At 41.8% G+C, this 14,442-nt stretch overlaps 1 protein-coding gene across 2 annotated transcripts in view; it reads left to right on the top strand.

The window, feature by feature from the left end:
- The window catches only part of LOC145328804 (glutamate-gated chloride channel-like), a 118,671-nt gene that overhangs the window by 35,811 nt on the left and 68,418 nt on the right, over nucleotides 1-14,442 (top strand). For both annotated transcript variants that reach the window (XM_080172676.1, XM_080172677.1), the window contains 2 exons: nucleotides 10,446-10,528; nucleotides 13,908-13,948. In XM_080172676.1, the coding sequence (XP_080028802.1) occupies nucleotides 10,446-10,528; nucleotides 13,908-13,948 (124 nt within the window). The remainder of the gene's footprint in view (nucleotides 1-10,445; nucleotides 10,529-13,907; nucleotides 13,949-14,442) is intronic.

Raw genomic sequence — 14,442 nt, 5'->3', positions numbered from 1 at the left:
TAAATTTCTTTGGTGTCTCTTGATAAATGTTTCAATATAGTTTTTTAAATTGAAATTTCATGTTGGTGAAACAAGACAATATATTTCACTTCTCTTTCCATGCATATTACATTCTAAAAAATGGATACAGTATATACATAAGTGGATATTATGACAGCGAGGAAATCTTTTTCAATTTAGATTCGTTCATCCAGTAGGAAGGGAGGGGATGTTGTAATGGAAGTGGATCGTTATTTTAGCCAACTACAAGTTTCACTTTAATAGAGTATATGATAATCTGGTGTAAGATCCAAGTAATAATAAATCCATTATTCTAAATAAGAAAAATAGAAAATTTCTAGAAACAAGGATAGCACAATCCATAAAAGTTTAGCTCAACTAATTAAATAGACAGACAAATGAACATCAATACTTATAGAGTGTCAGCACTTGAAGATACTTATATTTTTAGAGGGCGTTTGCTTTTTTCCAAAAATGCTACGCACATAATACTTTTTTTTCATAATTACTTTTAGAGTTGCTTTGTTTATGACACTGTGTATAATTGTCCCAGGAATCAAAATTCAAGTAAATTTGGACACGACTAAGAATCTGAATTAAAAATGAGTAGCTTTTTAAATCCACATTTTAAAATTAAAAATGTCTTAGTGTGGATTAAGGCTATTTTCCTGATACCTCCAAGATGCTAGAGGTGAAGTAAGGTCTTTAAATTTTACAGTAGACCTTCTTTGTTTAATAAAAAGTTCTAGACAATCATCTAATTATCTTCTAAACCCCCATATTAGGAATTTCGACAGGGGAGATAATATAAATTCTACAATAAGATAAAATTATTTTATTAAATGGATTTGGATTTAAATTGAATTGAAAATCTTTTCTTTAAAATACATCTGGAAATTCATATTTTATTCATTGATATTGTGTATTTAAAATAAGGAAGTGTTTTGATTCTTTTTATTTATTTCATTCAATTTTATCAAAACTGAAAGGGAGGAAAAATTGAACTGTAAATCATGCTGGTACCCAAAGTTTTATAACTCCTTCTCTCACTCATTGGATTTAAAACTTTGGTACTCTTATTAGACCTTGATTGATTGATTCAAACTAGCAGTGTTCTAACTTTTAACCAATTAATTCAATCTATAAAAGGGGTAATTATGTGTATCTTCATTGTGGATGTACATCAATTTATCGTCAATATGTTATTAAAGGCTATTCAAACTGTCATAAATCTTATTATTTTAGCACTTTTATTTCCGTGGGTACCTATATGTAAGCTGATTAAATAACAGATCTACAGTATAGAATCATGTATATGCAGACAACTACCTCCCTTTCTTTTTCAAACACCTCTTTTGTCTGCTTCTAAATCATTTTCTGCTACTTGGCTGTGTTAATATAGGCGACAACATTGGTTGATTTTCAATAACCCAATAGAAAAGTTGCACAAGGTGGTTGCGATGGGTAGATACAGTTATTAAGCCCTTTTTTCCTCTAGTGTTTTACTCTAATGATTAAAATGATAATGATTTGATAAATAGATATATTATTACTTTGATATTATGTGGTATTCGGCAACCGTGAGCCATGTCTATGGCACCCCTGATCTGGGGTTCGGTGGAGGGTCAATGGCCCTCCCCCGAGTCCTGGGGAAGGGGTCTAGTGACCCCCTCCCTACGCTTAGAATTAATGATTTGAATCTGTCATGTTTATTATGGCTAACTGTATTCTTAATTCTCCCCCACCCTTTCCAGGGATGGGGGAATCATTATTGCCCAAACTGACCATTGTACATATATTATTTATGCTTTTATGTTATGATTATTTATTCCTATCCATGTAATTATTGTTTGTTGTATATAACTCCAGTATATCTTAAGCCTTCAATAAAGTGACAACTAAAAGTAGATGTTGATCATTATCTAGTGAAAGCTAGAGAAGCGTAGCTTCTCTATAGTAAGGTGTCCACGTCTGTCACACTGCCGTAATCTAATTGAACTCCGGTGTCTGCCATTGATCCTCGGCGGATACCACAACTTTGGTGACAGCTGTGTGAGATTACGGCGAACCACAAGTGTAGAGCAGACGCGCATCTGAGGCTAAGGTACTCCCAGCAGTGAATCTGGCAAAACTGACGCAAGCAACCTGAATTACCCACCCTGGACAGCAAAGTTTAACTCTGCATCCGGCAGTTGTGGAAGCAAAACAGCGAAATCTGACGAATAACCGCGAGCAGCGCTGATATCTAACGGAGAATTGAGCGCCAAAAGGGCTGAAACAGGCCTGCGGACCGGCTGAAACAAGCCAAATACGTGTAGACGGCTGAAAATAGGCCAACTTTACTGCAAGAAATAGCAGGATCCGAACCAGTGGCGCTAGCAGGACGGGACATTCCCTGCCGCCGATAGGCTGAAACATGCCACATAGCTGCAAGCTGCGAGCTAACATACGGGTGTAGTGCACCAGAACAGAGAAAAACTACGTCAACCCCGAGTATCCTGAGAAGCTACAACGCAGCCACCCATCTAGAAGACAGATATTATATCACATTTGCAGGGATTACCACCCCAATGTGATGACCAAACAATAGATTTATGAGCAAAGCTTGGCAAACAAATTGTTGTGTTGTGATAAATCTAAGAATAGAACAGGCTTGGATTACTGTTTATTGTGATAACAGCTAAAAATAGAACAGAGTGGGTCAACAAATCTGTTATGTAATTGTGATAAGGACAGCAATAAAAGTTAGATGTAATATAATCAAAACAATTTCAAGCCCACAGCACAATAACAAATACACCCTTTATTCCAAGGGAAGGGGAGGGGGCCCCTTTCCATTTGAAGACAAATACAATCAGGGTTATATAACAGATAAGCCTAAGATTAAGAAGCAGAGGCCCCATTACACCAACACACAGTTACCCCCCCTCCCTCACAGTGGGAACGGACGGAGTTACCCCCGTCCCCTCACGCGCTTCCCCCTTCCTACCCACACTAGGCCAAGTCCGTCTGTAGTGTGGAGCTAGCGATCGGATATACAGAGCGCCATTCACGGGTAGCGCAACAAAGTGCGGAAAACATCATAAATCTAACGGACGAAACGGACCAATGAGGGAGCGAGCTGAGGGGTGAGAGCGCGTTTTCCCCGTGTGCGCGGATTTGACGGCGCGAACGCGCGTTACAAGGACAGAAGATTCCACGTACACACACACACACACACACACACACCTTCACACCAGAGCAGAGCTACTCCATAGCATCTAACAGGGGTATTTTTAGCAAATAAAGAATTGCAAGTTTCTTTCCTCCTAGCTCTAGTGTGATAAGGGAAAACCCAATCAGTTCCTGACAGCAGTTCAGACCCTCAACATCTATCTACCTCAACATCTATCTACCTCAACATCTAACCATTGATAAGTACAGCTAAGTTATACCTTTGCAACTAAAACTCCCAACCTAGTGATACAAACAGTGTTGGCTGTTAGGCTAGGAAGCCTCAAGTGACAACCCATTCATTGTAGTCCTGTATAACTTTGTGCCCGCCGGTTCACCGTTGACCCAATGGACCAGCATCAAGTCCCAGGAGGTGACCAAGCCCCAGGATGGCTCCAGGATGACCCTCAGCCGGCACCAGCCGAGTACCGCAAGCTGATGCTGAGCAATCTGCCGGAGTATAGAGGGCCGCCCAAGCAGTCCTGGTCGGCACATATCCGCCGACTGGAAATGTCATGGGCGGCTTACCGCGTGCCACCTCATGATTCCCTCAACCGCCGCAACGCCCTACTACTGTCATTGGTAGGGCAAGCGGCGGAAATGGCGTCCCATCTGTTTGGCGAGGCAGGCCAAGCCTTGACCTACGAGCAGGTCAAGACCGAGTGTGAATTGTTATTTCGTCCTGCTTTTGAGTCCCAAACGCTTAAACAAGCGTTTAGGGACTACAAGCAACACTCGACAGAACCTATACAGGCGTACATATCAACAAAGTGCGCCTTGTATAGGGACGCCTACAATCATGAGGATCTTGAATTGTTGGTGGACGAATTAAACCGTGGAATTCGTAACGCCAATGTAAAACGCCTCATGATGAACCATGAAATTGCGAGTGTACCTGAGTACACTCGCAAGGCCATGTTCACCGTGACCATGGTTACTAAGCAACTGAAGGAGGGTGTGTGCTTAGTGGACTCGACCGACGGGCTGACTGGATCTGCCTGCATCCAGTTGCCCCAATATGACGAGTCGGAGCCAATGGAGATTGGCTCCTTGGCTCCGGGTCTCCACCAGATGGGGAAGGTCGCTCCAGATGACAAGGTTCCAGGCCGCTGCTACCGCTGCCAGGGGAGAGGCCACCGAGCTCGAGACTGTCCAACGCCTATGGAAGTTAGCCTAGAGGAGAGGCGCACCCAGCCACGCCGTGACCGTTCTGCCAAGTGTGAGCGTTGCCACTATGACGGCCACACGGCGGCCGAGTGTAGAGCTGACTGGGCCCAGGTAGCCAGCCGCAGGCGCACCGCCGACAAAGGTGCCCCTCCAGGGAAGCCCAGCAGAGTGGCCCATATGGAAGGGAGCGCGCCCCCAGCACCACCACCGCAAGCAGCCGCCTCCAGAGCTGCGGACCGAGCCGATGGGATGCCGCAGTTCGGGACTGTCCCAGCTAGGATCAACGTACTGGGCGGCGCGGCTGAGCCCAACCGGGTTGGCCTAGGCTTCAGTCTGAACCATCTGGGGCCAGAGCTGATACAGCCCAACAACATAGCCGAGCCAGAGGTGCTGAGGCCCCAGCCTTTCAGTCTCAATATGATGGAACCTGCCCGACCGAGCCTACCCAGCAAGAGTGGAGGGGCGCTGCCCAGCGTCCCTGAGACGGTGTATGGGGAGGCCCTGGCAGCCGCTGAACGAGAGAGGCAGGAGGTGCTAGCCAGCACCTCTGCATCGATGTATGGGACGCCACCCGGCGTCGCCACCTGGGATGATGGGGGGGTGCTATCCAGCGCCTCCCACCGTGTGCTTGGGGCGACAACCGTCGCCGCCACCGAGATACCTGGATCCTGGAACGAGCCAGCCTCCAACCTGATGTCTGGGGCGACCCCCGTCGCCGCCACCGAGAGACCTGAGTCCTGGAACGAGCCAGCGGTCCCAGAGGAAGGGGTGACACCCGTCACCCCCAGCCAGCCAGCGCCACCAGCCTGCAGTGAGAGCCCAGCTACATGCCAGCCAGCGCCACCAGCCTGCAGGGAGAGTCCAGCTACATGCCATCCAGAGCCCTCTACCAGCCAAGGGAACCCAGCGGCTCACCATCAGGATAAGTTGAATTTGTTAAATGTATTGAATCCAAAACCTTGTAAACACCCAGCCTTGCCTGTGCCCCCTGCACTTGAGGCTGGGGAGATTGAAAATTGGGAAAATAAGGGCTTGCCTGTGCCACATGCACCTGAGTTCCTAGGGCAGGGGAGGGCATTGAGTAAGGGCGAGCCTGTGCCACATGCACTTCAGCCCCATGCCACTGGGCATGCCTTGGACCAGGGAAGGGAGCATTTAGGGCTAGGGGAGCCGACACCCAGGCAAGTGCCAGTCGCTTGCCAGTCTGTCATTGGGGAGGGTATCGGGGTGCCTCGGCCGCATACAGATAACGCTCAATGGAAATTTGTGTCTAGCCAGGAGCAGCCCAGCCGTGTCCAGCCCCAAGAAGCAGCCGTGACCAGAACCGGAGATCCCCAGCCGCGTGCCCGAGGAAGATGGTTACCTGGAAGCCTCTCCCATTGGTGGATGGTCCTGTGGGGCCTCCTTCTGGCAGCCGTGTGGCCTACAACCAGCTACGTCCTGGTGGGGTGGGACTGTGCCAACCCCACCCATGTCACGTCTTACAACAAAGAAAAGATGTGTGACACGGAGCCCCTACACCAGGAGGTGCCCCTGGGCCACGACATCCACGTCCTGCAGCAAGTCAAGGTGAGGGAAACCACTGGGTTCAGCTGTCAGCTCACCGTGTCCCAGTGGACATTCAGGTGTGGGGTATGGGGTCACCTCAAGGTGACCTCGGTCCCCACCCTCATGAGGCCAACCAAGATAGACCCAGAAGCGTGCCGAGACCTGGCCAGGAACCGAGTATACACGTTGCCAGGCAAGACCCAGCCACTGACGTTCCAGCTGAACCACCCCCTGTTCTTCACCGTTGATGTAGTGGGCGCCCTCGTCAACAGCCCCGAGGGGGTGGGTTGCGAGGGGGAGGACGTCCACTTTGAGGGCCAGCTCTACCGCAATGAATTAGTGCTCCAGGAGCGGCGGCTGCTGGTCAAGGAGGAGACCTATGTGGTGGAGGATGGACGGGTGGAGTCCCAGTCTGACCACCTGACCCTCGACTGTCCCCATTCTGAGCTGTCCTGTATCACTGGGGAAGCAACCTACGTGTGGGACCACCTGGGAAGAGATTGCCCCTTGAGGCTGATCCGCAGCCTCCAGCCCAGCCTGGTGAGGGATGCATATCTGGTTGACCATCAGGCCCAGTTTTTCATCAACATGACCAGCCCCACCTCAATTGTGAACTGCGACTTCGAGGCCCATGCCACCAACCATCCAGCGCTGTTTGTGGCAGCTGACCCAGCCGCGGCTGCGCTGCCCCGAGTGTCGGCCAGGGATGTTGACGTTCCCCTCCAAGCACAGATCCATGCAGGTTATATTGGATTCACCCTGGAAACACGCATGAGGAGCACTGCAGCAGAAGAAGTAGCGGCCAACTGCTGGAAGCTCCAGCAACTAGATCCGGCCCACCCGGTGCGTGTCCAGGGGAGCACGTTCTCGGTACTGAGGGGAGACATCCTGCTGCAGCTGACCTGCCAAAGGCACAAGTATGTTGTCCGCGAACACAAGGAGTGTTGGGACAAAGTGCCAGTGGAGCCCACAGGTTTTGTAGACGCCGTGACGCGGGTATACAGTGAGCACGCCACCAAGATTCCCTGTTCCTCCACCTACCCCCTGACTGTGCACGCAGAGGAAGGCTGGATAGAGTTGACCCCTGCTCCCAAGAAGAGGCCACCCCCGCTGGATACGCCCAAGCAGTTGTTGACAGACCCCTTAGATGACTTCAGTTCAGGTGGTCTGTATTCACAGGCTGAGTTGAACGACTGGCAACAGCTGCTGGCGTTCCCAGCATACAAGAGCGCCATGCTGACCGGCCTATCCTATGGCTCCTGCGTTCAGCAAGGCAGCTGTTCGGCCACAGGAGACCATGGGATAGTGTCCTACAACATTGACCGACTGGCGGAGGAAGGAGAGGCAGCCCTGGATGTCTGGGCAGGATTTAGACAAGCCATCCACGAGTGGGGAGATGGCGCCGCCATCTTGTGCTTGCTGCTGCTGATCCTCAAACTGCTGGGGGACCTCACCATCATTTCTCTGGCAGCAGCACAAGGAGGAGTCCGGGCAGCCCTGAATGCGATATCACAAGTGTTCCTGTACCACCCAGCTTTGTATAAGAAGGCGATGGCTAGAGCCAGGCTCAACCATGCCAAGTCCCGGGACTTTTCAGTGGACTGGGATGCCATCCCCATCGGCAGGGAAGCAGCCGAGGAAATGGTGTCTATGAAATCCACTGACAGCGGGCATGACCGCCCAGGTAGACCAGGACCGCCCTCTGGCAGACCCCGCGGCCCCTCAGGAGGACAGGCCGCTGCTCAGACACTCAACCTGGCAGCCAGTGCCCCAGCCGCTGCCAACAACAACCCGCAGGTCCCACTGCTGACCGTTCCAGCAACAAATGTGCCACCACCAAACCTGATACCTGCCGGCGCTGACCAACGTATCCAACCCAAGGCAGCCTCTGCCTTCTACCCCACATTGGGAGCCCATCAACCCTAAGAAGATACTCACCACTAGGATCCCATTGAATCATTATCGTTTGTATACATTTTTAGCCCTAAGGAGCGGGCCGAAGGCCTCAACCACTGTCGGAAGTCTGGTAGGGAAACCATCTCCCAGCCTTCCGAGGGGAGAGTTGTGGTATTCGGCAACCGTGAGCCATGTCTATGGCACCCCTGATCTGGGGTTCGGTGGAGGGTCAATGGCCCTCCCCCGAGTCCTGGGGAAGGGGTCTAGTGACCCCCTCCCTACGCTTAGAATTAATGATTTGAATCTGTCATGTTTATTATGGCTAACTGTATTCTTAATTCTCCCCCACCCTTTCCAGGGATGGGGGAATCATTATTGCCCAAACTGACCATTGTACATATATTATTTATGCTTTTATGTTATGATTATTTATTCCTATCCATGTAATTATTGTTTGTTGTATATAACTCCAGTATATCTTAAGCCTTCAATAAAGTGACAACTAAAAGTAGATGTTGATCATTATCTAGTGAAAGCTAGAGAAGCGTAGCTTCTCTATAGTAAGGTGTCCACGTCTGTCACACTGCCGTAATCTAATTGAACTCCGGTGTCTGCCATTGATCCTCGGCGGATACCACAATTACACCAGATTTTCATGTTCTATAATAAACTGAAACCCACAGTAAGCTAAAGTAACGTTTCTCCCTTTAATCCCCTTTTTACCATTCCCTCCCATCCTACTCGATTAACGAATTGGCCAGTAAACGAGTTCTGACTAAGAAACCTAAATTGACGACAATTTTCTCCTTTCTTAAGTGCAACGTTTATTCTACATCAATTATTGTATATTTACCAGTAACCACGGCAAAATTTAACAATAAAGAAAATGAGGGGAAGATCATTTTATTGTCGATTTTTCTTCCCCTCATTTTCTTTAGAATTGGATGTTAGGGTAGCAGCCACTAGAATAAAATAAAGTTCACAGAAAATAGATGCAAGAAATCAGGGATCTAAAGGGATAAGACAATGGCCGATTAACCGATGTACACCTCCAATGATGATACACAAAATAACCCCTTCTGTAGATTAAATCAAAAATCAAATTTAATAAAAGTGCCATAAATAAGAAATCGTTGTTAATACTTTGGGGACTGGTGTAATAAACAGCCCAATGTCCCCTCCCTCCTTGCCTTGGAATAAACGTTGACATTCTTTATATTTCTAAATTGAAAATAGTATATATATATATGTATGTATGTAAATGCAACTCAAGATTATTGGATTTCATTTCAATTGTGTGTTCTAATAAAACATATGAAAAAAAAACTTTAGCAAAATTCCTCCAATTTAAAAGTTCATTTTTTAAAATCATTTTAAAAGTTTTGATTGATTGATTAGCCATAGTTTATTAGTGTTTGGACCTAAGTCGTCATGGAGTAGGTTACAAACTTTAGTATAGCCACTAGGGCTAGCTCAAGCTCCACGTTCTAGCCATTATGACTCGACCCGCTATCTCATAAAAGCTCCTCATTATTACCACATCCTAGTCCTGGCAGGTGTCTTAAAAGTCACCGTTATGAATGACCTTTCTGTGGAGGAGCTTGGGATAAGGACTGTAGGACTGTACTGATATCATGTATGTGGATATTGAATATCCAAACTACTAAATAATCTCCCTATTTTAAACGTAAAAATAAGTGATTCTAACCGTAAATTTAGTCATGTTTGAAACATCTTATCAATTTGAAACCTTATATTCACCTAAAAAAATAGAAATAATCGCGAAAGCGTATGAATTGCATTACCAATCATTACAAACAAAAAAGTATATTATAATTTTTGCCTATTTTATGTAAAATTTTGTAGTTTTGCATAATAATCAACTTGAAATTTAGAAATTCTTTCTAGTTTACATTTCGTTGACAAAATAAAAATTTATTAATATATATTCTATTTTTGATGTTCTTTTTAATTGAAGAAACAATTATACAATTATTGAATCATTCAGTCTAGTCATATTGTTCAACACTTTACCTTTCTGATTGAATTGTAATTGCAGTTCAATACTATCCTTATAGATATCTCTAATTATGTCTAACAAAGTTCTATTATTCGATTGTACCTATAGTTCATTAATTTGTTCACAGATGTCTCTTTAGGTGTGCTGTATCCTGGGCTTCAAAAAATTACCTTTTGAAACTTAAGTTTAGCTGTATAATGGAATTAAGCAGTTACTCTCTTTGTAAACAAATATAGTTTAATTCTTTTCCGATAGATGTCAGATAGTTTAAACTTCACCAATAGATGACTCTTTCCTTATCAGGTTGAAACTGAAGTTCAGCTGTATGATGGAATTAAGTAGTTACTATCTATAGGAACAAACATAGTTCAATTTGATTCCGATAGATGTCATATTTGGTTAAGATAATTTTAGTTTTAAAACTCTCCAATAGATGACTCTTTCCTGTTTAGGTTGAAACTGAAGTTCAGCTGTATGGTGGAATTAAGCAGTTGCCCTCTTTATAAACAAATATAGTTTAATTCTTTTCCGATAGATGTCATATTTGGTTAAGATAATTTTAGTTTTAAAATTCTCCACTAGATGACTCTTTCCTGTTTAGGTTGAAACTGAAGTTCAGCTGTATGATGGAGTTAAGCAGATACCCGCTTGATAAGCAGGCTTGCGGGATGATGATTTCTTCATGTAAGTATTTTTTAGAAAGATTAGATATTATTTAAAGGGTAAAAAATAATTTAAAGTGAGATAGGGTCAACCACCCACCCCCCTAGAAGCTTCTGGGGACTAATCCGCATTTATTGCATTGACTTTTATATAAAGTTGTAAAACAAATATTTGCGATTTATTTCCATTTGGATGGTATACATTTTATAACTTCTGCAAATAATGTATTTTATTACTTTTAGTAGTAGCAAAGATACTCTAGACCTCACAATGTCTGCGCTAATGGCCGTCTGTTGCGCTATTGATAATATCTATTGATGGTATTGCGGTGTATATTTCTGAAACATCGTATTATAGACAGTTTTCTTCTGATATCAAAATAAAAAATTATAAGAATTTAACCAGTTTTGTTATTTTTATTTTAATATTCGTGGTAAATTATCTGTAATACGAGTCTGTGCATGATTTTTCATTTTGACTGAGAACCGATTCTAATCCAGCAGATATCAATTAGTTTTGAAGTAATACAGGAATAGTAATTTCTCGTATCGTATTATAAACATCTTTCCGCGAATATAAATGGTTTTAATCTAATGATTATACATTTTTTAATCGTGGAAAACTGGATATGATACGATGCTAGACATATTTTTTTTCGTATGGTTGAGAACCGGTTCTAATCCAGCGGATATAAATCGGCCATACTGGAAATAATTTTACGTTTTCTTTGTGTATTTTTTTACAATGTGTGGTTCGTATGGAAATATTTATTGGAAGTTTCTACAAAATTGCTAAAATTTTTAACAACAAATAGCATTAAAAACATTAAAGCAGAATTAATCTTCACCTAAAATTATTCTTCTTGAAATGTATTTCTGTGACTGTGATGTTTTAAATCTTTTTTTTGGGGGGCGGGGAGAAATTAATTTTAAGTAAAATTCTCGGGTATAGTACCTTTCGTGGCAACGCACCTTAAGGGACGATTCTTCGTATTTTTCACAGTAGGTTTTCTCCTATTTCTAGCCCCTGCGGGGGGCTCTAACCCAATACAACCTAACCTAACCTAAAATAACCTATAAAAAGTAATTTTAAAAATACGAAAAGGACTATTCCCAAATTCTCTTCTGCCTTTCAAGGTTGCAGCTTAGATTCTTAACTGCTTCATACTAAAGATATCAGGGATAAGACAATGGCCGATAAATTAATGTACGTTGTACATCCCCAATGATGATATACAAAATAACCTCTTTTGTAGCTTAGAATTAGTGGTTAAACGGTCGAACACTCAACTTAATAAACCAATTAAATTCCCTAAATTACCCAAAGTTGATAAGCCAACTAATAAGAAAACATTATTATAAAGCTTTTGGGACAAGTGTAATAAACAGCCCATTGTCCTTTCTCTGTCTGATCTTATGGACAATGGGCAATTAATTGATGTATGTACACCTAATCATGACAAAAGAAATTACCCCTTTTAAAGTTTAACATTATTAGTGGAAAAGGCTGAAAACTAATTGTTTGTACTATCCAATGACGATTTAATATTTTACTTTCCAATGTATGTCCCCTTCACCCTGATTACCAAGCAAAGGTTGTTAAATCAAATGGTTTTATATTATCTGCGGTTTTAATAGTTGTAAATCCTGTAACGTTAGACTAATAATGAAAGTTTCATAAATTAAATTGTTGGTTGTTTTTAAAGCACAGCATAAACACATATAATGTTTTATTGAAATTGGTATGGGAAGAAAACGAGGGACACTGGGATAAGTAAATAAAGGAATAGTTATTTATTGCTTCGTATTATAGACAGCTTTCCGCGATTATTAAAAAACATTATAAAAGTAAAACTAATTTTGCAAGCACCGAGGGTACAAACGCCAAGTCTGACAAAACTAGTTTATTATTTTTTTATTGTTCGTGGAAAATTGTCTGTAATACGATGCTGTACTTAATTTCTTAGTATAGCTGAGAAACGGTTCTAATCCAGCGGATATTAATCGGTTTTAAAGCCATACTGGAAAAATTATTTTTTCTTTTTTAGATTATTTGATTCATCTATCAATATATGAAAAGTAAAATATTACAATTATGTCCATAAGTAAAAGGGAAACTATTGCTCGTCATATCCTGCTTAAAACAAATTATTCTCATAAGTGGATCTTTTAGCACTTGATAGGATAGCCCACAAAGTTTTCTCTTTTTTTTAAAATGTTACATGTTGAAAGGAAAGGGCTAGTAATAGAATGACAGACAGATGGACATGTCAAATATATTTGCAATTGATATTGGTGTGAAGGAAATATAAACCAAACTATATATCTTCAAAAGAATTTTGGAGAACATATCTTTTTCTATTGACCCATCCCTATTTCCCTAGGAAGATAGAAGGCATACATATATTTGCGCATGCATCACCGAACATCAAATTTTATAGATTTGACCTATATTTATAAATGTCATATGGATCACATTGTCTCTTTATTCAAACAAGACATTGCTTAAGTCACTAAAACTGACTAGTTAAGAAAGAGGTATGGTACATTGAACTGAGGTGGATTCTTTAGAAAAATTGCCCCACTAATCGCTTTGTAGGGCAAAATTGTTTTCGTGAAAAATCCACCACAATCACATTAAAAATCTACAAAAATTAAACAAAATCTTAGAAGGGTTATTAACATAAGATTTTATTTAATTTTTGTAGATTTTTAATGTGATTTTGGTGGATTTTTCACGAAAACAATTTTGCCCCACTAAGCGATTAGTGGGGCAAATTTTTTAGAAGAATCCACCTCTGTATCTTACACTAGTACCAAAAGTTTCATCAACACGTTATCTCCTTCGTTGGTGTAAGCACTGATATTGCTCCTAAAGTAGCTTATAGTGCCTAAAAAAAATGACGTCATGTAAAATAAATGACCAATTATAGGCCAGTATATATTGTAATTGAACATTGGTAAAATGTATATTGGCCTATTAATAGTCATTTGTATGACGTACAAATTATTAGTGTACACACTTTTCAACCAAAAACTTTAATCTACAGATGGGCAATTTTTTATCCTAATAGGGAGTGTGCATCAAACTGTTGTCCATTGTCGTATCCTTAAAAATCCACGAAAAAAATTACTTGCTTTTTAATTTTTATTAAAAGTTTTTGTTAGAAACTTGTCAAAAACAGTAAATGCAAATTTTGTCTTTTTAAGTGACATAATTAAAGTATCTTGAATCTCTTTAAGAATTCTGTTAACTAATATTTTTAAAAGGTATATAGATCATATAAAATGCTTTTTACTTTTTTTATTTCTGCATATCTTATTCATATCCTTCCAAATATTTCAAATCTTTTATATAAAAAATACTGATTTTTAGTCTAATCATTTTGTTTAAATTTCAGTTTCTAAGACGACCCGAGAAATGATTCTAACTTGGTCGAAGGTAAGCTTTATGTATTTTAATCTTAGTAGCGAAGCTACTCTACACATTAGAGTAAAACACTAGAGGGAAAAACGGTTAAATAACTGTATCTCCCCATCGCATCAACCTCGTGCAACCTTTCTATTGAGTCAACCAATGGTGTCGCTTATATTAATACAGCCAAGTAGCAGAAAATGATTTAGGAGCAGACGAAAAAGGTCATTGAAAAAGAAAGGGAGGTAGTTGTCTGTATATACATCTATACTATAGATCTGTTCTCTACACAAGTCTTATTTGTATCAGAGAGAGAGGGGACAATGAGCTGCTTATTACACTAGTCCTCAAAGTTTTATAATAACGTTTCTTATTTGTTGTCATTCAAATAGTATGACAACATCTGCAAAAATGTACTTGTCCTTGTTTTTAAAGTTTTACATGTATTACATAATGTCATATGACATAATATTTTATTAAAAGTTAGCATGTTTTTTTTAGCATTGCATAAAAAAGTATTA

This window comes from Acartia tonsa, chromosome 9 (assembly GCF_053477335.1).
Source record: "Acartia tonsa isolate MP-2025a chromosome 9, ASM5347733v1, whole genome shotgun sequence".
NCBI classification, from domain to species: Eukaryota; Metazoa; Arthropoda; class Copepoda; order Calanoida; family Acartiidae; genus Acartia; species Acartia tonsa.
Note: the sequence above shows the minus strand (reverse complement) of the source record. Positions and strands in the feature narration are given on the sequence as shown.